Source organism: Odocoileus virginianus, chromosome 30, assembly GCF_023699985.2.
Source record: "Odocoileus virginianus isolate 20LAN1187 ecotype Illinois chromosome 30, Ovbor_1.2, whole genome shotgun sequence".
NCBI lineage: Eukaryota > Metazoa > Chordata > Mammalia > Artiodactyla > Cervidae > Odocoileus > Odocoileus virginianus.
In genome coordinates, this window is record NC_069703.1 from 12,505,424 (window position 1) to 12,529,144 (window position 23,721).

Below are 23,721 nucleotides of genomic sequence, written 5' to 3' on the forward strand. Positions count from 1 at the left end.
TACATGTTACAAAATGATAACCACAATAAGTTTAGCTAACTGTATCACGTCACATAGTCCCAATTTTTTCTTCTGCTGAGAACTTTTAAGATATATTCTCTTAGCAACTTTCAAATATATGATATGGTATTGCTATCTCCAATTCAATCTCTGTATTGGGAGAATCTCCTGGAGGAGGAAATGGCAACCTATTCCAGTATTCATGACTGTGAAATTCCCAGCACAGAGGAGCCTGGTGGGCTATACTCCATAGGGTTGCAAAGAGTCAGACATGACCTAGCGACTAAGCCTGCTGCTGCTGCCACCACCATGCTATACACTATTCATCTTATAAACGGAAATCTGTACCTCTGACCCCCTTAACTCATTTCGCCCACTCCATACCCCCACCCCTGGCAACTGCTAATCTGATCTAGCTATGAGTTTGCTTTTTTAGATCCCACATTATAGGTGATATCATACAATATCTGTCTTTCCCTGTCTGACTTTTTTCACTCAGTGCCAGTATTATAAATTCTCTTAAAATCACTGCAGATGGTGACTGCAGCCATGAAATTAAAAGATGCTCCTTGGAAGAAAAGTTATGACCAACCTAGACAGCATATTAAAAAGCAGAGACATTACTTTACCAACAAAGGTCCATCTAGTCAAAGCTGTGGTTTTTCCAGTTGTCATGTATGGATTGAGAGTTGGACTATCGAGCACCGAAGAATTGATGCTTTTCAACTGTGGTGTTGGAGAAGACTCTTGAGAGTCCCTTGGACTGCAAGGAGATCCAACCTGTCCATCCTAAAGGAAATCAGTCCTAAATATTCATTGGAAGAACTGATGCTGAAGCTGAAACTCCAATACTTTGGCCACCTGATGCAAAGAACTGATTCATTTGAAAAGACCCAGATGTTGTGAAAGATTGAAGGCAGGAGGAGAAGGGGATGACAGAGGATGAGATGGCTGGATGGCATCACCGACTCAATGGACATGAATTTGAGTGAACTCTGGGAGTTGGCAATGGACAGGGAGGCCTGGCGTGCTGCAGTCCATGGGGTTGCAAAGAGTTGGACACGACTGAGTGACTGAACTGAACTAATCAGTTTTTTAAAAAAGCTCTGTCAGTGTTCTTAATGAACACACATAGCATACTTGGGAGAGTTGGACCAAACAGTAAATACTTACGGGATGCTTACTATATGAAACCCACCAAATTCATGTGGTGGTGGTTTAGTCACTAAGTCATACCCACCTGTTGAGACCCCATGGACTGTAGCCTGCCAGGCTCCTCTGTCCATGGGATTCTCTAGGCAAGAGTACTGGAGTGGGTTGCCATTTCCTTCTCCAATGAATCTCCCCAACCCAGGGATTGAACCAGAGCTTCCCTTGTGGCTCAGATGGTAAAGAGTCTGCCTGCAATGTGGGAGACCCGGGTTTGAACCCCGGGTCAGGAAGATCCTCTGGAGAAAGAAATGACAACCTATTCCAGTACTCTTGCCTGAAAAATCCCATGGATGGAGGAGCCTGGCAGGCTATAGTCCATGAGGTCACAGAGTCGGACATGACTGAGTGACTTCACTTTCTTTCTTCTTTTCCTGCACTGCAGGCAGATTCTTTACCATCTAAGCCACCAGGGAAGCCCACTCCATATCTAAATACAGGAGTGGGGTCATTAAATCTTAAAGTGCAATGTTTTCCATACTGGAAAACCTGTGGGGATGGCTTGTCTGTGACATGAAAAATTCAACATGGCTGAATGTATCAGATTGAAAGGATGGAACTGATTTATGATAGCTGGTATATTTTGTAAGTCTTATGTTAAAACGCATGCAGAGTGTTATCTAAGAGGGAGCATTTATGTCCTTGTGATGTGGAAACATTTCACGGTTGAGGGCTGGCACTTTCACAGACATGTGTGAAGCAGGATGGCCTCCTCAGCAGCATTCCATCCTTAGTAACAAAAGAAGATCCGTGATATGCAGAGATGTTGGAAAGAAAGCTGGATAGAAGGTAATTTTAGGATTAAAAAAAACAACCACCTAAGTTCTGGGTCATTCTGTGGGTTTACGTGACTTTTTTGCTTTTATACTGACTGCTTTCCCTTACATCTTAGGGCTGTTATCCGTCTAATCTTCTGATTTGTCTTTCTGAGAAGTTAGAGCCCTTATTTCTTACTCTCCATCAAGAAGGCTGTGCTTCGTCATTCCTGCTTCCTCGGGATGTAGACCTGGACCGTTGTTTTCACGGAAGGTCCCGCTCTCCTAGAGCTGAGCTCTCCTTTCAGTCCTCTACAGGGGTAAATGCTGGATTGGGCTCAAAGTAAAGCAGTTTGTGATTCTCGATCTTCGCACTGTATTCAAAACCTTGCAACCTGGATTTCAGTGTTTTCCTACATAAAGGAGAGAGGTATGTGTTTAATCTGGGATGTGCCTTCCTAAACCTGATAAAGGCAGGCCCTCATTCCACAGGTACCCCTGGCCAAACATGGCCTGCCCCGGCGGCACAGAGGGGGAAGCCTGGCTGTGGTCCCCTTTCCCAGGTCCCCCGCCCCCTCAGGATAGCCCTTTGGCCACTTCACAAAACAAAGGCAGAGCTTTCCCCCAGCCCAATCTAACTCCAGCTCATTGCTCCAAGTATAAAAAAAATCCAGGTTGGCAAATAAAGGGAAAATTGTAAAGAACAGTTTTGCCGGGAAGTTTCTTTAATAACAGGTACATACGATTTTCAAATTTCTTTTAGGGGGTATGCTGCAAAAACAGTTTGAAGACTATAGGTACAGAAAAAACGGTGATGTACAATGGAAAAAGCACGGATTTTAGAGTCAGATGTATCTGGGTTCACATTTTGGCTTTATCTCTTGGGCCAAGTTAATTGCCTCCTCTGAAACTAGGTTTCCTCATTATAAAAATGGAGGTAACAATACTTCCTCAGATGACTGGTAGAAGAATTAAATGATGAGATATGAAAACTGCTGGCACTAGTAAGTATTAGTGCCATTCCTTTACAAGCCCAGAATAGTTGCTATGTCAGCCAGAGATGCTGTTCTAGAAATTAATACTAGGGTTTTATTTCTAAATTACACATTTGTGAAGTTTCCTTCTGCAGAAAAATTCATTTAATAAGGAAAAGAAAGTCTTAAGAGTTGACCGATGTTTGATAATGTTGTTTAATCACCAAGTCATGTCCAACTCTTTTGTGACCCCATAGACTGTAGCCCGCCAGGCTCCTCTGTCCATGGAATTTTCCAGGCAAGAATACTGGAATGGGTTGCCATTTCCTTTTCAAGGAGATCTTCCCGATCCAGGGGTTGAACCCACATCTCCTGGATTGGCAGGCAGATTCTTTACCACTGAGCCACCTGGGAAGTCCAGGTGATACATGGCCATAATCAAATAAGCATGTTAGAACTGGGTATATGCTGGTACTGAAGTGCATGAATCAGTGCTTTAGAGCTCAACATGGAGTTTTCTCCTCTGTTTAGAAATTGTGGAACATCTTTCTACCCACAGTGCATGTCATCCCCCTTAGGGGAACCCCAGGTCGACCCCCTCTCCTGTGGCTCCTCCCACATGTGAACACAACCGCCTGGTGTCTTGTCGGTCTCTTACCGGAGACCGTCAACTATTTGTGAGCAAGGAGCATGCCGAGTTCACTCTGTGTCTCCAGAACCCAGCCCAGTGCACAAACATAATATGCTCAGTGAATCATTTATTGAAGGAATGAATAGTTCTAATGCTTGTGGAATGTTCTTTACTGAATTGTAATTATGTTGTTCACATGATAGTTGGGTCTGAAAGGATATTAAATACAGTTCTGAGGGCACAGGGGTGCTGAATTTAGCCAAGAGGGTTAGACATGTACGTGGTAACAACTTCACTAAATTTCTAGGATTTTCACATATAGATTTTTAAAACATTTTACTATGGAAAATGTCAAACATATTCAGAAAGTAGAGAGGACAGGATAATAAACCCCTGCATACCTATCACCTCGCTTCAATGATTATCTCTTTCGTCTATACTTATCCTCTCCCTCCCACATCAGATTATTTTCAAGAAAACCTGATTTATCATCACTTCATCCGTAAAGATTTCAGTTACACATAGATTTTAAAATTTATCCCACTATTATTTTTATTTATGGATGTGTATGTGCTCAGTTGTGTTCCACTCTTTGTGACCCCATGGACTGTGGTCTTCCAGGCTCCTCTTGTCCATAGGATTTTTCAGGCAAGAATACTGGAGTGGACTGCCACTTCCTTCTCCAGGGGATCTTCCCAACCCAGGGACTGAACCCCGGTCAGCCGTGCCTCCTGCGTTGGCAGGCGGCTTCTTTACCACCAGTGCCGCCTTTACTTAGTACATCTTTATAGATATGTTTTAAATCTGCAACTCTAAATTTCTGATTACAGTTTTCCTTCAGTAAATCTTTTACGAGGGTTTCTGTTTGTCCTTTTCCATTGATGTGTACAATCCACGTCCAGCGTTTAAGTGGAAATTGAACACCATGAAAAAGCTCAGCAGGTTCCTGGAAAGTATTATGGACCTGGAATTCCAGGAAGGCTCAGGGCTCCTTCAGACTCGGACATCTGTGCAAGCAAATAAAGGGAGCTGAATCTGACTAAGGGAGAAACAGAGGATTCTGACTGTATTCCTTCCTACAGGGTAAAGGCCTTATGAGCCCATGGCTGTGCTAACGTGGTCATTTTGGTTGTGAGAATCCAGCATCTTGGATGACCACAGGTATCTTAGAGGAGGGGTTCTTTCTCCTGCATGTAACTCAGAATCACATGGGAAGTCCTTGAAGATACTGAGTCTGAGGATTAAAGAAGCCAGATCTCACAGGAGATCCAGATGTGCAGTGAGAGAGGAGCGCCTCTGCCTCGCAAGAGACAAGTACCGAGACTGGGGGCTTTAAACGCGTGTGCACCCCAGCACCCCGATTCTGGTTTCTAATATTCTCTATTAAAAAGGAGCAGGGGCCCCCTGGAGAAATGGCTGCTTCTACGATTAGGGCAGGGATTATGTAAGATGAGCTAGGAGCGTTGGGCAGTGCTAGAAAGTAAGGAACTGCTCAACACCAGAACCTCCATAATCACCATGATATGCCGAGGGGACACAGGAGCCAACTGAAAGAGCTTAAAAGGCTGAAACCGGAACGGTTCCAGTAACACAAGCACATGGTACTGGATTACAACCCAAAGTACAAAATACACACTTTTTATTTGTTTTATGTATTGTGGGCTCCCTGGTGGCTCAGATGGTAAAGAGTCTGCCTGCAATGCAGGAAGACCCAGGTTCGATCCCCTGGAGAAGGAAATGGCAACCTACTCTAGTATTCTTGCCTGGAGAATTCCATGGGCAGAGAAGCCTGGTGGGCTACAGTCCATGGGGTCACAAAGAGTCAGACACGACTGAGGGACTAACACACACACATAAAATGAATAAGCATGAGTCCATACTGATATGAATGAATAATTGAAAAAATAAATGGGAAAGAAGAAACAAATCTCTTGGGCAGAAGAATTCCAACTGACTTTGTACATATTGCACTCATATAAGTCCCCACTGCTTAAGTGTGGGTTGAACATACTGACTTCCAGAAGGAAAGTATAAAAAGGTGATGGGAGTGGGTGGGGGGATGAGTAACTCAGAAGTGAAGACACAAGGCTACAGTGATCAGTCCCGTTCACAGTATGTACCCATGATATGACATCATGATGAAAATCACGATGAAAATGATACTACCTCTTTGTTCTTCCTCTCAAACCCATAGAACCTGGTATAATCATAAGAAAGACAAGTGTGTCCCAATAGAAGGACTGTACAAAATACCTGACCAGTACCCTGCAAAACTGTCAAGGCCATGAAAACAAAGTCTGAAAGATTGGTACCACCATGGAGCAGAGAACGATGAAGCAATTAAACGTCATGTGACATTCTGGAACAGAAAAGATGACTAGGTAGAAACTAAGGAAATCAGAAAAAAAAAAAACTATGGATTTTAGCTAATAATTGTGTATCAATATTGGTTCATGAACTGTAACAAATGTACCATACTAACGTAAGATGTTAATAGTGAAAACTGGGTATGGAATACAAAGGAATTTTCTGTATTATCTTTGTGGTTTTTCTGTAGATCTAAAGTTGTTCTAATAAAGTTTATTAAAACTTTTCAGCTTTGATCTTTGAGCCAAATGTTCTGCTGATTGAACTGTTTTAACAAGTTTTATATTTCAGGATAGGGCTTCCCCGGTGGCTCCCCAGGAAAGAATCCACCTGCTAACACAGGAGATGTGGGTTTGATCCCTGGGTCGGGAAGATACCCTAGAGAAGGAAATGGCAACCCACTCTGGTTGCCTGGGAAATCCCATGGACAGAGGAACCTGGAAGGCTATATAGTACACAAGGTTCCAAAGAGTTGGGTACAACTTAGCAACTAAACAGCAACATTTTTACGGACAGTTGTAGGTTTACAGGAAAACTGAGTAGGTAGTACAGAGTTCCCATATTATGACTGACCTCCAGTTTTCCCGATTATCAACATCTTGCATTAGTGTAGCAGTTTGTTACAATTAATGAACCAATATTGGTATGTTATTAACTGAAGTCCACAGTTTAAACTAAAGAGTTATTCTGTGTTGTACGGTTCTATGAGTTCTGACAAATGTATAATGTCATGCATGCACTATTACAGAATCATATAATCTCATTGCCCCCAAACTTCCTGTGGTTCACCTATTCATTCCTCCCTGCCCTCTCTCAGAGAAGACCCTGGTAACCATTGATTTTCTTACCGTCTGTATAGTTTTGCCTTTTTCGTAATGTCACATACTTGGAATCATATAGTAAGTAACTTTTTCAGATTGGCTTCTTTCGCTCAATAATATGCACTTAAGTTTCCTCCACGTCCTTTTGTGGCATAATAGCTCATTTCCTTTATCCCTGAATAACACTGCACTATATGGATATACTACAGTTTCCTTACCCATACACTGGGTTGTTTCCAATTTGGGGCAATTAGGAATAAAGCTGCTATAAACACCCACATGTAGATTTTTAAGTGGACATAAGTTATAAACTCATATTATTTAAAGGTATACTGCTAATTTTCAAATATTTGGGTATTTGGCAAGTATCTTTCTATTATTGATTATAGTTTAATTTCATTATGGTCTGAGACCATACTTCACATAAATTCTATTCTTTAAAATTTGTCCAGATGTGTTTTATGGCCCAGAATGTGGTCTCTCTCTTAGTAAATATTCCATTTGAGCTTGAGAAGAATGTGTATTTTGTTTTTGGATGGACCACATGAATTGACATAGATGTCCATTATATTCAGTTGGTTGATAGTGCTTTTCAATTTAACTATACATTCACTGATTTTCTGCCTATGGGATCTGTCAGTTACTGACAAAGGGGTGCTGAAGTCTCTAGCTATAATAATTATTATTTGCTCAGTTGTGTCTGATTCTTTGTTTCCCCATGGACTGCAGCCCACCAGGCTCCTCTGTCCATGGGGTTTCCTAGGCAAGAATATTGGAGTGGGTTGCCATTCTCTTCTCTAGGGTATCTTCCCGACCCAGGGTCTCCCGCATTGCAGACACCAGGGAAGCCCAACCATAATAATGGATATACTTAAATATAATTGTGGATTCATCTGTTTCTCCATGCAGTTGTTGGTTTTTGCCTCATGAATTTTTGACTCTCTGTTCATAACACATTAAAGACTGTTATTTTTTTTTCAAAGAACTGATCCAGTTATTGTTATATAATGCCCCTCTTTATCATAGTGTAAAGAATTGGTGTTATTTCTTCAAATATTCAACAAAATTCACCAGTGAAGCCATCTGACTTCTTCATGGGAAGATTTAAAAATTACTATTTCAATTTCTTGTTGAAGGCCTATTCATATTTCTATTTCTTCTTGAGTCAGTTTTGTTACTTTGTCTTTCTAGAAATTTATCCATTTAATCTAAGTTGTCTAACTTGTTGGCATGAAGTTGTTTATACTGCCTGTTAAAAATTCTTTTAATTGCTATACCCTTTTTCTTTCTTGATACTGGCAATCTGTATCTTCTCTCTTAATTTTTTGGTCAGCCTACCTAAAAGGCTATCAAGTTTGTTAATCTTTTCAAAGAACCAATGTGTGGTTTCATTGACTTATTGCTTTTTATTTCATTGATATCTTCTCTAATCTTAATTCTTTCTTTCCTCCTGGTTGCTTTGGATTTACTTTGCTTTTTGTAAGTTTCTTAAAGAGGAATTTTAGGTTATTAATTTGAGAACTTCTTTCCTCTTTTCTGATATAGGTGTTTATAGCTATAAATTTCACTCAAAGAACTACTTAAGCTGCATTCCACACATTTTGATATTTTGTATTTCATTTTCATTCATTTAAAAATATTTTAGGGATGTCCCTGGCAGTGTTTAAGACTTCACCTTCCAATGCAGGGGTTGCAGGTTCAATCCCTGGTTGAGGAACTAAGATTCTGCATGCCTCACAGCCAAAAAAACCAAAACACAGAACAGAGGCCATATTGTAACAAATTCAATAAAGACTTACAAAAATTATCTTAAAAATTGATACATTAAAATGGTGAACTTAATGCTCTTTAAAATTTTTAAAGAATTTCTCTTGTGGTGGGTTTCTTCTTTGACACATGGGCTTTTAGAGCATATTATTTAATTTCCAAATACTTTGGGGGTTTTTCAAAATTTTTTTCTACTGGAGATCTTAATTCCATGTTTCAGAGAACACATCTGGTATGGTTTCAATCTTTTAAATTTATTGAGACTTCTTTTAAGGCCCAGAATATATGGCATATTCAGTTGGAAGTATTTTTTTTAATTTAATTTTTACTTTTTTATTAAACATTTTTTATTGCAGTATAATTCACATAAAACTCACTCTTTTAAAGTGTAAAATTCACTGCTTTTTAGTATATTCACAAGATTGTATAACCATCACCACTATCCAATTCTAGAACATTTATATCACCACCCCCCATTAAGTCCATGCTCATTAGTAGTTATTCTCTTTCCCCCTTCCCCAAGCTCTAGGCACCTACAAATCTACTTTCTGTCTCCATGGTTTTGTCTTTTGGGTACATTTCATATAAATAGAACATATGTGGCCTTTTGTGTCTGGCTTCTTGCACTTAGCATAATGGTTTCAAGGTTCATCCACTCTGCAGCATATAATTCATTCCTTTTTAGATGGAATGATATTTCACTATGTGGATAATATCACATTTTATTTATCTAGTCATTAGCTGATAGGCATTTATATTGTTTCTACTTTTTGATTACTATGAATACTGTTGCTATGAACATTTGTATACAAGTTTTTGTGTGGTATACATTTTTAAGAAGTATATAATCTTTAGGCTATGAGCTAAATAACAGTACTCAGGAAACTGGAGGCAGGAGTAGTGTGTGTGTGTGTGTATGTGTAGGGAATCTTATGTTTATGTGTCTGTCTTTCTGTGTGTGGGACCTAGACATTTACAAATAGTCTTTGGGTTTAAGAAGAGGCCAGAAGGGCTGAGTGGACTCTTAATATCTTAGCTCTACCACACAAGCTTCAACTCTCCCCGGCTACATGCCTCACCTTCTATTCTGAACCACAGAGTAAGTGAGCTCAGCAGGGTGGGAAATGAGCCATGACATTCATGCCCAGAGAAGCCAATGCACTTATGCACAAACAATGTATATTCCTCTTACGCTTTTGGAATAAAAGGAAAAGTGATATGTATCATTTTATGATGCAAGAAACAGGCAACAGGAAAAATCCTGCTCTTAAGTCAGGGGGAAAAAAATCATCCATCAATCAATGGAAGTGATGATACCCAAATATTACTTTGGTTAGAAAAATAATCCCACATGGACTCCCACTTTTCTCTCCTTTGGATCCTAAACCTTTCATCACTAGACTGTAGTGCATCTATAGAGAAGAGCATGTGGTGTGCCAGACAGCTGTTTAGCCTTGTCCTCTGGTTTTCTTCCTAGTCATCCATCCAGTGTGGGTCTCCCTCTGAGGCTACGATTTCCATAGCCTATCACTTGACCCTGGGATGGTTGTGAGAATTCTTCCACTGCCATCTTTATTCTAAAAAATGAAGCTGAATACTCTTTGTTACCAAACAAGGCAGATCTAGACTGGTTTTTTTGCAACTTTGTTTTATCATTCTGGATAAAGGTAGCAAGGTGAGTTGGAAATAAATGTAGGAAACCAAAGAGTAAATAATATTCTCCAGGAAAACGGGAAATCTGATGCAGAGGCAGAGATAGAGACACAGTACCTGACTAAAGGTTGGCCCGATCGGGCCCAATAACACTGCATGTGACATATCCAGGTATACTGTTATAAGACAAGAGATTCTGTACCTGCTTGTTGAAATGTCCTCAAAAGGGTAGAGGATCTCTCCATTGTTACAGATTTCACAGATGAACCCCTTCTGGCTACAAAGACTGCAGCTGTACACGTGGGAGGTGGCAAATTTAATGACCTTGCCCAAGAATGGAGCCAGCTTTCCCTCTATTACCTGCAGAGAGAGAAACAGAACAGGGAAGAAAGCAAATTTGTTGAGAACAAAAAAGTCTTGTAGATGCAGGACTGGAATTCCTTTCCTTAACACAACAGGAAAACCTCTAATTATAATTTCTCAGCAACTCTGAGAAAGGAAAGACATAGTATTTTCGCTCCAAAAGAACCCTCTGGCTTAAACCACTGGGGGTTGAAAAATGAAGATGTTGAAACTTCTTTTGTATTTGCTCTTTTTCTGTAGTGTGCTGTAGCGGATAGAGGACCAACAAACGGGGAAGCCTACTTTCATAGACTTAACAGTTACGGTGTGGTATACGAGGAATGTGGCGGATTTCCCAAAACACATTGAAAACATACAGGGTAACTACTGATGTAGAATTTTATGTTATTTTATATAGTCAATAATATCTGTTTCCTAATGAGTTACTAGAATAGTTTTTTCACCAGCTCACCTAAGAACATGTAACAAATGTGGAAAAATAGGTTTCTCTTGCTGCTGCTAAGTATCATAATAACAGAAGCTGCAATTTGGCAGTCTGAGGGCTATATTTAGCCTGAAGATGTTTTTTTAAATCTCTCAAGTGTTTAAAAAAATGAGCCAATTTAATAATTTGGGGGGGGTGTTACATAAAAATTCAGATTTTTGGCTTCTTTTGAAAAATCATTAGATCTGGCAAAACTAGGCCTGGATTCCGACATGATGATGATCCTGGCTGTGAGTGGAGGCTGCCGGCTCCTGCTGAGACACGTGCTCTTCAACTGACACTTGTCTCCATGAGGCCCCAATGTCGAGTCTGCCTGCATTCCACAGTCCCCTCCCCTCAAACATTCATGAGTTTGGAGCTGATGGTTCATCAGAGCGCCCTCTCACTTAACTAATAATGCACAGGCTTCAAAGACTTTAGCAGTTCCTATACTAACAAGATAAAATCTGCCTTTATTTCTCTCTTACTGAGGCACATGCATATATATGCTGATTTTGATATAAGAAAAAAATGAAGATTGACTTTAATTTGGAAATAGCTGGAAATAGATGGATATGTTCAAATGAATCATAATCAAAATGAGAATTCTACATAAAAATAACATCTGAGAGCAGTAAATCGTACTTAAGGAGATATTTCAAGGTCAAGGTGAACAAATAGTAGTAGCTGATAAAACAAAAGTAAAAGACTATAAGGAATATAATATATTCTGTAATTTCTTTACACACTAACAATGAAATATCAGAAATATCAGAAAGAGAATGTAAAAAACCAGCCCTTTTAAAGCCACATCAAAACAGTAAAACACAATACTCAGGAATAAACCCCACCAAGGAGGTGAAAGACTTATATACTGAGAACTATAAAACATTAATAAAGGAAATTGAAGATGATTCAAAGAAATAGAAATATATCCCATGCTCTTGGATTGGAAGAATTAATATTGTTAAAAAGGCTATACTACCCAACGTAATCTACAGATTTAATGTGATCTCTATCAAATTACCTGTGAAAGTTTTCACAGAACCAGAACTGATAATCCCGAAATCTACTGGCCTTTCCCTGGTGGCTCAGACAGTAAAGAATCCACTTGCAATGTGGGAGACCTGGGTTCGCTCCCTAGGTTGGGAAGATCCCCTGGAGAAGGGAATAACTATCCACTCCCGTATTCTTATATACTGAGAAAAACAAAACATTAATAAAAGAAACTGAAGATGATTCAAAGAAATAGAAAGATATCCCATACTCTTGGATTGGAAGAATTAATATTGTTAAAATGGCAATACTACACAAAACAATCTACAGATTTAATATGATCCCTATCAAACTACCCATGACATTTTTCAAAGAATCAGAACAGATAATCCAAAAATTATCTATACAGAACCATAAAAAGCCCAGATTTGCCAAAGCAATCCTGAGGGAAAAGAACAAAGCAGGAGGCATAACTTTACCAGACTTTTAGACAATACTACAAAGCTATAGTAATCAAAACAGTGTGGTACTGGCACAAAAACAGACACATGGATCAGTGGAAGAGAACAGAGAGCCCAGAAGTAAACCCACACACCTATGGTCAATAAATCTTGACAAAGAAGGCAAGAATATAAAATGGGAAAAAGACAACCCCTTTAGCAAGTAGTGCTGGGAAAGCTGAACGGCTGAATCCAAATTAAATTTGAACACACCCTCACACCATATACAAAAATAAACTCAAAATGGGTGAAAGACTTAAATAAGACATGATACTCCTAGAAGAGAATATAGGCAAACATTCTCCGACATAAATTGTACCAGTGTTTTCTTAGGTTAGTCTCCCAAGGTAACAGAAATAAAAGCAAAAATAAACAAATGGGACCTAATCAAACTTACAAGCTTTTGCACAGCAAACAAAATCATAAATAAAACAAAAAGACAACCTATAAACTGGGAGAAGACATTTGCAAATGACGTTAACAACAAGAGCTTCAGTTCAGTTCAGTCACTCAGTTGTGTCCAACTCTTCGTGACCCCATGGACCACAGCACACCAGGCCTCCCTGTCCATCACCAACTTCCGGAGTTTACCCAAACTCATGTCCATTGAGTCAGTGATGTCATCCATCCATCTCATCCTCTGTCATCCCCTTCTCCTCCTGCCCTCAATCTTTCCCAGCATCAGGGTCTTTTCAAATGAGTCAGCTCTTTGCATCAGGTGGCCAAAGCACTGGAGTTTCAGCTTCAGCATCAGTCCTTCCAATGAACACCCAGGACTGATCTCCTTTAGGATGGACTGGCTGGATCTCCTTGCAGTCCAAGGGACTCTCAAGAGTCTTTTCCAACACCACAGTTCAAAAGCGTCAATTCTTCGGTGCTCAGCTTTCTTCACAGTCCAACTCTCACATCCATACATAGCTACTGGAAAAACCATAGCCTTGACTAGACGGACCTTTGATGGCAAAGTAATGTCTCTGCTTTTCAATATGCTGTCTAGGTTGGTCATAACTGTCCTTCCAAGGAGTAAGCGTCTTTTAATTTCATGGCTGCAATCACCATCTGCAGTGATTTTGGGGCCCCCCCAAGATAAAGTCAGCCACTGTTTCCACTGTTTCCCCATCTATTTGTCATGAAGTTATGGGACCGGATGGCATGATCTTAGTATTCTGAATGTTAAGCTTTAAGCCAACTTTTTCACTCTCCTCTTTCACTTTCATCAAGAGGCCCTTTAGTTCTTCTTCACTTTCTGCCATAAGGGTGGTGTCATTTGCATATCTGAGATTATTGATATTTCTCCTGGCAATCTTGATTCTAGCTTGTGCTTCATCCAGCCCAGCGTTTCTCATGATGTACTCTGCATATAAGTTAAATAAGCAGGGTGACAATATACAGCCTTGACGTACTCCTTTTCCTGTTTGGAACCAGTCTGTTGTTCCATGTCTAGTTGTAACTGTTGCTTCCTGACCTGCATATAGGTTTCTCAAGAGGCAGGTCAGGTGGTCTGGTATTCCCATCTCTTGGAGAATTTTCGACAGTTTATTGTGATCCACACAATCAAAGGCTTTGGAATAGTCAATAAAGCAGAAATAGATGTTTTTCTGGAACTCTCTTGTTTTTTTGATGATCCAGTGGATGTTGGCAATTTGATCTGTGGTTCCTCTGCCTTTTCTAAGTCCAGATTGAACATCTGGAAGTTCACAGTTCATGTATAGTTGAAGACTGGCTTGGAGAATTTTGAGCATTACTAGCGTATGAGATGAGTGCAATTGTGCGGCAGTTTGAGCACTCTTTGGGATTGCCTTTCTTTGGGATTAGAATGAAAACTGACCTTTTCCAGTCCTGTGACCACTGCTGAGTTTTCCAAATTTGCTGACATATTGAGTGCAGCACTTTCACAGCATCATCTTTTAGGATTTGAAATAGCTCAACTGGAATTCCAGCACCTCCACTAGCTTTGTTTGTAGTGATGCTTCCTAAGGACCACTTGACTTCACATTATAGCATGTCTGGCTCTAGGTGAGTGATCACACCATTGTGATTATCTGGGTCATGAAGATCTTTTTTGTACAGTTCTTCTGTGTATTCTTGCCACCTCTTCTTAATATCTTCTGCTTCTGTTAGGTCCATACCATTTCTGTCCTTTATTGAGCACATCTTTGCATGAAATGTTCCCTTGGTATCTCTGATTTTCTTGAAGAGATCTCTAGTCTTTCCCATTCTATTGTTTTCCTCTATTTCTTTGCATTGATCACTGAGGAAGACTTTATCTCTCCTTGATATTCTTTGGAACTCTGCATTCAATGGGTATATCTTTCCTTTTCTCCTTTGCTTGTCACTTCTCTTCTTTTCACAGCTATTTGTAAGGCCTCCTCAGAGAGCCATTTTGCTTTTTTGCATTTCTTTTTCTTGGGGATGGTCTTGATTCCTGTCTCCTGTACAATGTCACGAACCTCTGTCCATAGTTCATCAGGCGCTCTATCGGATCTAGTCCCTTAAATCTATTTCTCACTTCCATTTGATATAGGATTTGATATAGGTCATACCTGAATGGTCTAGTGGTTTTCCCCACTTTCTTCAATTTAAGTTTGAATTTGGCTATAAGGGCTTCATGGTCTGAGGCACAGTCAGCTCCCGGTCTTGTTTTTGCTGACTGTATAGAGCTTCTCCATCTTTGGCTGCAAAGAATATAATCAATCTGATTTTGGTGTTGGCCATCTGGTGATGTCCATGTGTAGAGTCTTCTCTTGTGTTGTTGGAAGAGGGTGTTTGCTATGACCAGTACGTTCTCTTGGCAAAAGGCTTTTAGCCTTTGCCCTGCTTCATTCTGTACTCCAAGGCCGAATTTGCCTGTTACTCCAGGTATTTCTTGTACCATTACCACAATCAATTTTAGAACATTTCCTCCATTCTCCTCCAAATCCCCACACCCATTAGCAGTCACAAATTTTTTCTCCCTAACCCATCCCACAAGTAATCTCTACTTTCTGTCTTCGTAGCTTTACCTACTCTAGCTATTTCATGTAAATAGAATGCTATAATATGTGGTGTTCTATGCCTGGCTTCTTTCACTTAGCATAATGTTTCAGGGTTGATGTTGATTTTTTGAAAAATTTTTCTTTCTTTCTTTATTTTTGGCAGCACTGAATCCTCACTGCTTTATGTGGGTTTTCTTTAGTTTTAGTGAGTGAGGGCTACTCTCCACTGCAGTATGGGGACTTCTCACTGTGGTAGCATCTCTTGTTGTGAAGCATGGGCTCTAGGCATGCAAGCTTCAGTAGCATGCAGGCTCAGTTCTCGCAGCTTGCCTTCAAGTGGGCCTAGAGTGCAGGCCCAGTAGTTGTGGGGCACCGGTTCAGCTGCTCCACTGCATGTGGAATCTTCCTGGACCAGAGGTCAAACTTGTGCCCCCCGCATTGGCAGGTGGATTCTTATCCATTGTGCCACCAGGGAGGTCCTGATTTATTAATGAAATAAGATTCTGGTTTTATTTATGGATGATAACCTTTTTCCTTGAATCTATCCAGCATATATACTAATCAGGTTTAAACATTACTTTCACTGTGTGTTATCTCTTCCCTCAAACCTTTGGTTGAATCCTTATTTTACCATTAGTAAAAACTCTTCATTCATTCATTTCAGAAAATTGCATTGAATTTGCTGAATTCAATGCATAGTCGGCACTGAATATACTCGGCTATTGAGAGAAGCATGAACTAGACAAAACTGGAGCTTGTATTTTGCCTGGTATACAAGTGTCTCCATAGGCTAATTCCAAACTGTCTATCCAAATTCATTTTCCATTCCTTAGTATTTATGTTCTGTTGTAGGGAACTTTGCCCTGTGTAGAAGAATATGCTTGTTCTTCCTTCTGTGCCTTCACCAATGTATTTCTTTTATCTGGAGTTTCACTTCTTGTCTTAACACTTACTTAAATCTCACCCAGGATTCAGGGCTCAGATCTGTTCTGGCTTGATCTGGACAGTCATCTTTGGCAACTTCACCTGCCATGGATCTCTTGTGCTTCATATAACTTATTTTGATAACCACACAATTTAATATGGAAATTGATGTTCTCCTGTATTTTTTGCTATCCTTTAACATGTGATTGTTTTGCTTATCCAACTGTAGACTGAAAATGTAAAAGTGGAGGTACTACCTATAAAATGGTGATTTTGCCCATAAAAGTAAAATGGCAGTTTTACTTATAAAAATGGCAATTTTATGTAAAGCAACCTAAAAGAATGTAAATTGCTTAAAGGCAGACTGAATCTCACACTAGTCTTAAAAACCCTCTCTCTGCCAGGCATCGAGGTTCATGCTGAATGATTGAGGATGCTTTCCAGTCTTTTTCCTTTGCTGCAACAGTCATATCTTTGTGCTATTTTTGTGTCACAACATTTTGAATCATTCTGCTGTGTGATTTGGGGAGGAGAACGAAGAACATGTGGACTTGGTGGCAACTCAGCTAATTAGAAACCCCTTCCGCTTCCTTACACTTAAGTCTTCCTATTTGTCAGGTGAGGTTCAGGGCCATGTTTCAAAGTGCTGAAGTTGCTGGAATTTTTTTATTCAGAAAGTCAGGTAATACTCTCTAAGTTTATTTTAGAATTGACAAACATTTCTTTAATATTACAGGGAAGAAAACTTTATACTGATTTCCACCATTGCAACAAAAAGAATAAAATACTTAGGAGTATATCTACCTAAAGAAACAAAAGACCTATACATAGAAAACTATAAAACACTGATGAAAGAAATCAAAGAGGACACAAGCAGATGGAGAAATATACCATGTTCATGGATTGGAAGAATCAATATTGTCAAAATGGCTATACTACCCAAAGTAATCTATAGATTCAATGCAATCCCTATCAAACTACCAACAGTATTTTTCACAGAACTAGATCAAATAATTTCACAATTTGTATGGAAATACAAAAAACCTCGAATAGCCAAAGTAATCCTGAGAAAGAAGAATGGAACTGGAGGAATCAATCTGCCTGACTTCAGACTCTACTACAAAGCCACAGTCATCAAGACAGTATGGTACTGGCACAAAGACAGAAATATAGATCAATGGAACAGAATAGAAAGCCCAGAGATAAATCCACGAACCTATGGTCACCTTATCTTCGACAAAGGAGGCAAGGATATACAATGGAAAAAAGATAACCTCTTTAACAAGTGGTGCTGGGAAAACTGGTCAACCACCTGTAAAAGAATGAAACTAGAACACTTTCTAACACCATACACAAAAATAAACTCAAAATGGATTAAAGATCTAAATGTAAGACCAGAAACTATAAGACTCCTAGAGGAGAACATAGGCAAAACACTCTCCGACATAAATCACAGCAGGATCCTCTATGACCCACATCCCAGAATTTCAGAAATAAAAGCAAAAATAAACAAATGGGACCTAATGAAACTTAAAAGCTTTTGCACAACAAAGGAAACTATAAGCAAGGTGAAAAGACAGCCCTCAGATTGGGAGAAAATAATAGCAAATGAAGCAACAGACAAAGGATTAATCTCAAAAATATACAAGCAACTCCTCCAGCTCAACTCCAGAAAAATAAATGACCCAATCAAAAAATGGGCCAAAGAACTCAACAGACATTTCTCCAAGGAAGACATACAGATGGCTAACAAACACATGAAAAGATGCTCAACATCACTCATTATCAGAGAAATGCAAATCAAAACCACAATGAGGTACCATTACACGCCAGTCAGGATGGCTGCTATCCAAAAGTCTACAAGCAATAAATGCTGGAGAGGGTGTGGAGAAAAGGGAACCCTCTTACACTGTTGGTGGGAATGCAAATTAGTACAGCCACTATGGAAAACAGTGTGGAGATTTCTTAAAAAGCTGGAAATAGAACTGCCATATGACCCAGCAATCCCACTTCTGGGCATACACACCAAGGAAACCAGATCTGAAAGAGACACGTGCACCCCAATGTTCATCGCAGCACTGTTTATAATAGCCAGGACATGGAAGCAACCCAGATGCCCATCAGCAGACGAATGGATGAGGAAGCTGTGGTACATATACACCATGGAATACTACTCAGCCATTAAAAAGAATTCATTTGAATCAGTTCTAATGAGATGGATGAAACTGGAGCCCATTATACAGAGCGAAGTAAGCCAGAAAGATAAAGACCATTACAATATACTAACACATATATATGGACTTTAGAAAGATGGTAACGATAACCCTATATGCAAAACAGAAAAAGAGACTCAGATGTATGGAATAGACTTGTGGACTCTGGGAGAAGGAGAGGGTGGGATGTTTCAGGAGAACAGCATTGAAACATGTATATTATCTAGGGTGAAACGGATAACCAGCTCAGGTTGGGTACATGAGACAAGTGCTCGGGCCTGGTGCACTGGGAAGACCCAGAGGGATCGGGTGGAGAGGGAGGTGGGAGGGGGGACTGGGATGGGGAATACATGTAAATCCAGGGCTAATTCATATCAATGTATAACAAAAACTACTGTAATGATGTAAAGTAATTAGCCTCCAACTAATAAAAATTTAAAAAAAAAAAAAAAAGAAAACTTTATACTGATTTCAAAGGGTAAAGGTAAAATAGGAGATTTAATCTTGTTTCAAATATAACAACTAGCAACACTGGGAAGCTATTCTGGCTTCTGGTCTAGAGGCTCCAAGCACTAAGAGAAGCAGGCTCCAGGGATCTGGAGCTCATATCTCATAGCTATATCTTTACTTGAGATACTTGCTTAAAAAGAAATAAGATGTCCTACCATCTCCTCCTGCCCTCAAGAATCCTGCTTTTCATTCCCACTTTCCTAGCCAAGCTGGTGGGATGTTGAGGTTAGGACCATATTCCACAAACACCAGGAAGATGAAAGCCTCAAAGAAGACCAAAGCTCGAGGAGCCTTTCTTTTTCACTTTTTCCTGGTCACAGGTTAATATAACTTTACATCCTTCCATCACAAGTCACAAGGCCATTCAGCTTTAGCATTTAGAAGACTGGTGGTTTGTTAACCAGGCACTCATTTGGATATGTTGTAAATGCTGGTGAAACAGACCTCTGAGATGAGGTTTAGTTATCCTAGGCTTAGTTATTTTCCCCAAGTGCCTGTTAATGTGAACAAAATCATGACAAAGTAATTAGCAGAAAACAGGTAGCTCTTCATCCATCTCCTCAACCTCCCTCATCTTCTCCATATACCAAATTGTTCTATCTCCTTGAGAAAAAGGCATATGTCCAAAACATGGTGAAATAGTTTGCTTCTGTTTTCCATTGAACTTGATTTCTTATATGAAAGAAAGTCCTAGTCTGATTTAATTTGGAAGTACTGCATATATGATTATTCCAGGGGTATCATAGGGACTTCGTGTTCAACGAATACACACTTCCATTTGTAACTTAAAATTATGTGTCCTTTTTATTGCACTGTAGAATAAAGACAAATGCAATATCAAGCTGATACCTTCTTCAAGAGTTTTCTATTTTTGACTTTCACAGTCTCTTTACAAATTATTTTCACTCTATCAACTCAGGTACTTCTAGAACTCAAGGAACAGTCAAATGTCACTTTCCATGATCCCACAAACTGACAAATACACCAAATATGCTTACCCTTCTTGTGTGACAGCAGCCCACGAAAGCTGCTGGTCGAACTTCCAGCTCAAGGATACACACATTTTCCCCCCTCTTCTATTCTGGTCAAGATGGTCAGCACTGGAATTTGAGGCCTATGGCTTTCTTGCAGACTAAGACAACAGACTTTATTTGATTTGCCTTCTTGCAGAGCAATCAAAAATTACAATTAAGTTAAAAAATAACCTAGTGCTGCCTTCTCCAAACCACAGTTTCAGAAACAGCTGCTCATTACTCATGTGTGGCACCAGGAAATTGCAGTGTCATGTTCAAGGTCTGCAGCCAATAGAGATCTGTGGGATTGGGAAAAGGGCACAAATGATTCTTTTATGTCCGTTACCTTCACTCCCTTGGCACCACCACAAAATTCAAAATCTACACTGGGATAAAGACGGAGCACTGGGGGACTTAGACAAGAAACAAGAAAGAAAAAGCTCCTTCTCATTGAATGTATGCATCGATGCATTCCTTCCCCCTAATTTGTCAAGTTACCTTCCATTTCAATACTGGCCTTCCTCTGCCATTGTGTAGCATCTAGATTCTGGACAACTGTTGGGAAGACTGTGATGGGGAGGGCTGCTGCACTTGACAAATGGCCCCTCCTCTGAAAGTCTAACCAAAAGACCCCATTCATGTCCTACAAAGCCACCTGCCACTCACTACTAACAAGCAAGCTTGGTGAAATGGAAGAATCAAAACTGTCACACACTGTAAAATGATTTCAAATATAATTTCGTTTGCATGTGCTTGGCCAGAGGATTCTGAAAGACAGCACTCACTATTTTCTTTCTGAGTGACATTTCTTAGCGTTAACAGGTGGGGACAGTGATGGTTAGTGATCTAGGCCAGGTGAGTTCCTGAAGATTTAGGAAAAACAGTCTGTGGAGTCTGCTCAAGTTTGAAAAGCTAACACATGCAAGAATAATTCTGAATTCTCATTTGATTCTAAATTTTACTCCCTTTTTCTTAAAAAAATTGATATATAAAAATTGTTATATTAGTTTCAGGTATACATTGTAATAATTTGGTATTTGTATATATTGCAAAATATCACCACAGTAAGTCTAGTTAACTTAATTTTATTCCTCTTAATAATAAATCCTTAAAAACAGAAAATAGAAAGCATACTACCATATTATTTGTCTTAAAAACAGAAAATAAAAGGCATAAGGAATTTTCCTATTCCAAAAAGTTTGTTAAAATCCCATTTCTCCATAATTAGCCTTAAAGCTCCTTATCATGGCTCAATGCTGGGATGTTTGCACAAAAACAGGAAACTGTGTCTTCTCTAATTAGCTGCCCCCACACCCTTCTTTATCCATTATGGGACTGTTCTAACAGGACAAAGGTTCTGGCTAATCAAATACTTCACTCATGGTGGATTATGACGTCAGCATTGAGCTCTTATCTGATTCTCTCCCAAGGGTGACAATCTCTACTTAGATTCTGGAAACTATGTGGTAATTTAGGTTGTCTGGGTTGACGTAATTGGGTAGATTTGTAAGTGGCCATCACCATTCCTATCAAATTATACTTTGCTTCCTGGTAGAAACTATCTCAGGGACTAAAAGAATTTCAACTTTCTCCAATGGCTGAATGGTAAAGCTGAGCCCAAGAACGTAAATTTCTTAATTCACAAAAAGATATAGGACAGGGTCTACTTCAGTTTCTCCACATTATGGAAAGTGCCTCAATGGCTATAGGCTCGTGAAGCCATAACTTATGGAACTTCAGTAGAAGCATTTGCAAAGAGTAAGTACAATTATGTGGCCCACGTATTCTGAGCCCCAAAGCAGGCCATGTGGTCTCATATAAGTGCATGTGTATTATTTACGGGGAAAGTAGATTAAGATATTTTAAGTTGAGACAGTTCAGGAAATCCTTATGGTACGACCAGCAGAATCTTACTTCTCTATTGAGTTAATTAGCTATGTGTCTAATATAAATCTGATTTCAAGTAAGTAAAGTTGCTCAGTTATGTCCGACTCTTTGCGACCACATGGACTGTAGCCTAGCAGACTCCTCTGTCCATGGGATTTTCCAGGCAAGAGTACTGGAGTGGGTTGCCATTTCCTTCTTCAGGGGATCTTCCCGACCCAGGGATCGAACCCAGGCCTCCAGCATTGCAGACAGATGCTTTACCATCTGAGCCACCAGGGAAGCCCCAAGGTCTCAACTATTCATTTTGGCCCAGTTATGCCATTATTACTCACTGAATAGTATACAAGGAAAGGCTCTAAGTCAGTGGTCCCCCAACCTTTTTTGGCACCAGGGACCATTCCATGGAAAATAATTTTTCTATGGACCAGAGATGGAGGTGAGATGGCATCACTGACTCAATGGACATGAGCATGATCAAACTCTGGGAGATAGTGAAGGCCAGGAAAGCCTGGCATGCTGCCATTTATGGGGTTGCAAAGAGTTGGACATGACCGAGAGACTGAACAACAATGAGAGGTTGGGTAGGATGTGGTGGGAGGGGATGGTTTCGAGATGATTCTCATTAGGAATGAGCAACCTAGAGTCCTCACGTGTGTAGTTCACAATAGAGATCATGCTCCTATGAGAATCTAATGCTGCCACTGATGTGACAGGAGGCTGAGCAATGTGAGCAATGGGGAGCGGCTGAAAATAGAGATGAAGCTTCGTTTGCTGCTTGCTGCCACTCACCTCTTGCTGCATGGCCCAGTTCCTAACAGGCCATGACTGATACTGGTCCATGGCCCAGGGACTGGGGACCGCTGCTTTAAATGGCTTCTTTAACTTGGCTAAAGGGGCCTAGAGAGGTGATGGGGAGCACCCTGGTAGCTCAGATTATAAAGAATCTCCCTGCAGATCTGAAAGAGACACGTGCACCCCAATGTTCATCGCAGCACTGTTTATAATAGCCAGGACATGGAAGCAACCCAGATGCCCATCAGCAGACGAATGGATGAGGAAGCTGTGGTACATATACACCATGGAATATTACTCAGCCATTAAAAAGAATTCATTTGAATCAGTTCTAATGAGATGGATGAAACTGGAGCCCATTATACAGAGCGAAGTAAGCCAGAAAGATAAAGACCATTACAGTATACTAACACATATATATGGAATTTAGAAAGATGGTAACGATAACCCTATATGCAAAACAGAAAAAGAGACTCAGATGTATAGAACAGACTTGTGGACTCTGGGAGAAGGCAAGGGTGGGATGTTTCAAGAGAACAGCATTGAAACATGTATATTATCTAGGGTGAAACAGATCACCAGCCCAGGTTGGGTGCATGAGACAAGTGCTCGGGCCTGGTGCACTGGGAAGACCCAGAGGGATCGGGTGGAGAGGGAGGTGGGAGGGGGGGACCGGGATGGGGAATACATGTAAATCCATGGCTAATTCATTTCAATGTATGACAAAAACTACTGTAACGATGTAAAGTAATTAGCCTCCAACTAATAAAAATAAATGGAAAAAAAAAAAGAATATTAAAAAAAAAAAAAAAGAATCTCCCTGCAATGCAGGAGATCAGGGTTCGATTCCTGGGTTAGCAAGATCCTCTGGAGAAGGGGATGGCAACCCACTCCAGTATTCTTGCCTG

At 40.0% G+C, this 23,721-nt stretch overlaps 1 protein-coding gene and 1 long non-coding RNA gene across 2 annotated transcripts in view; one reads left to right on the top strand and one right to left on the bottom strand.

The window, feature by feature from the left end:
• Window positions 1-23,721, bottom strand: part of PLEKHM3 (pleckstrin homology domain containing M3) — a 207,057-nt gene that overhangs the window by 25,240 nt on the left and 158,096 nt on the right. Inside the window, exon 7 of the mRNA XM_020893655.2 lies at window positions 10,380-10,537. Within this exon, the coding sequence (XP_020749314.2) occupies window positions 10,380-10,537 (158 nt within the window). The remainder of the gene's footprint in view (window positions 1-10,379; window positions 10,538-23,721) is intronic.
• On the top strand, window positions 1,488-6,165 carry LOC139032173 (uncharacterized). The gene is made up of 2 exons (XR_011484688.1): window positions 1,488-2,394; window positions 5,764-6,165. It is a non-coding gene; the product is annotated as an uncharacterized lncRNA (long non-coding RNA).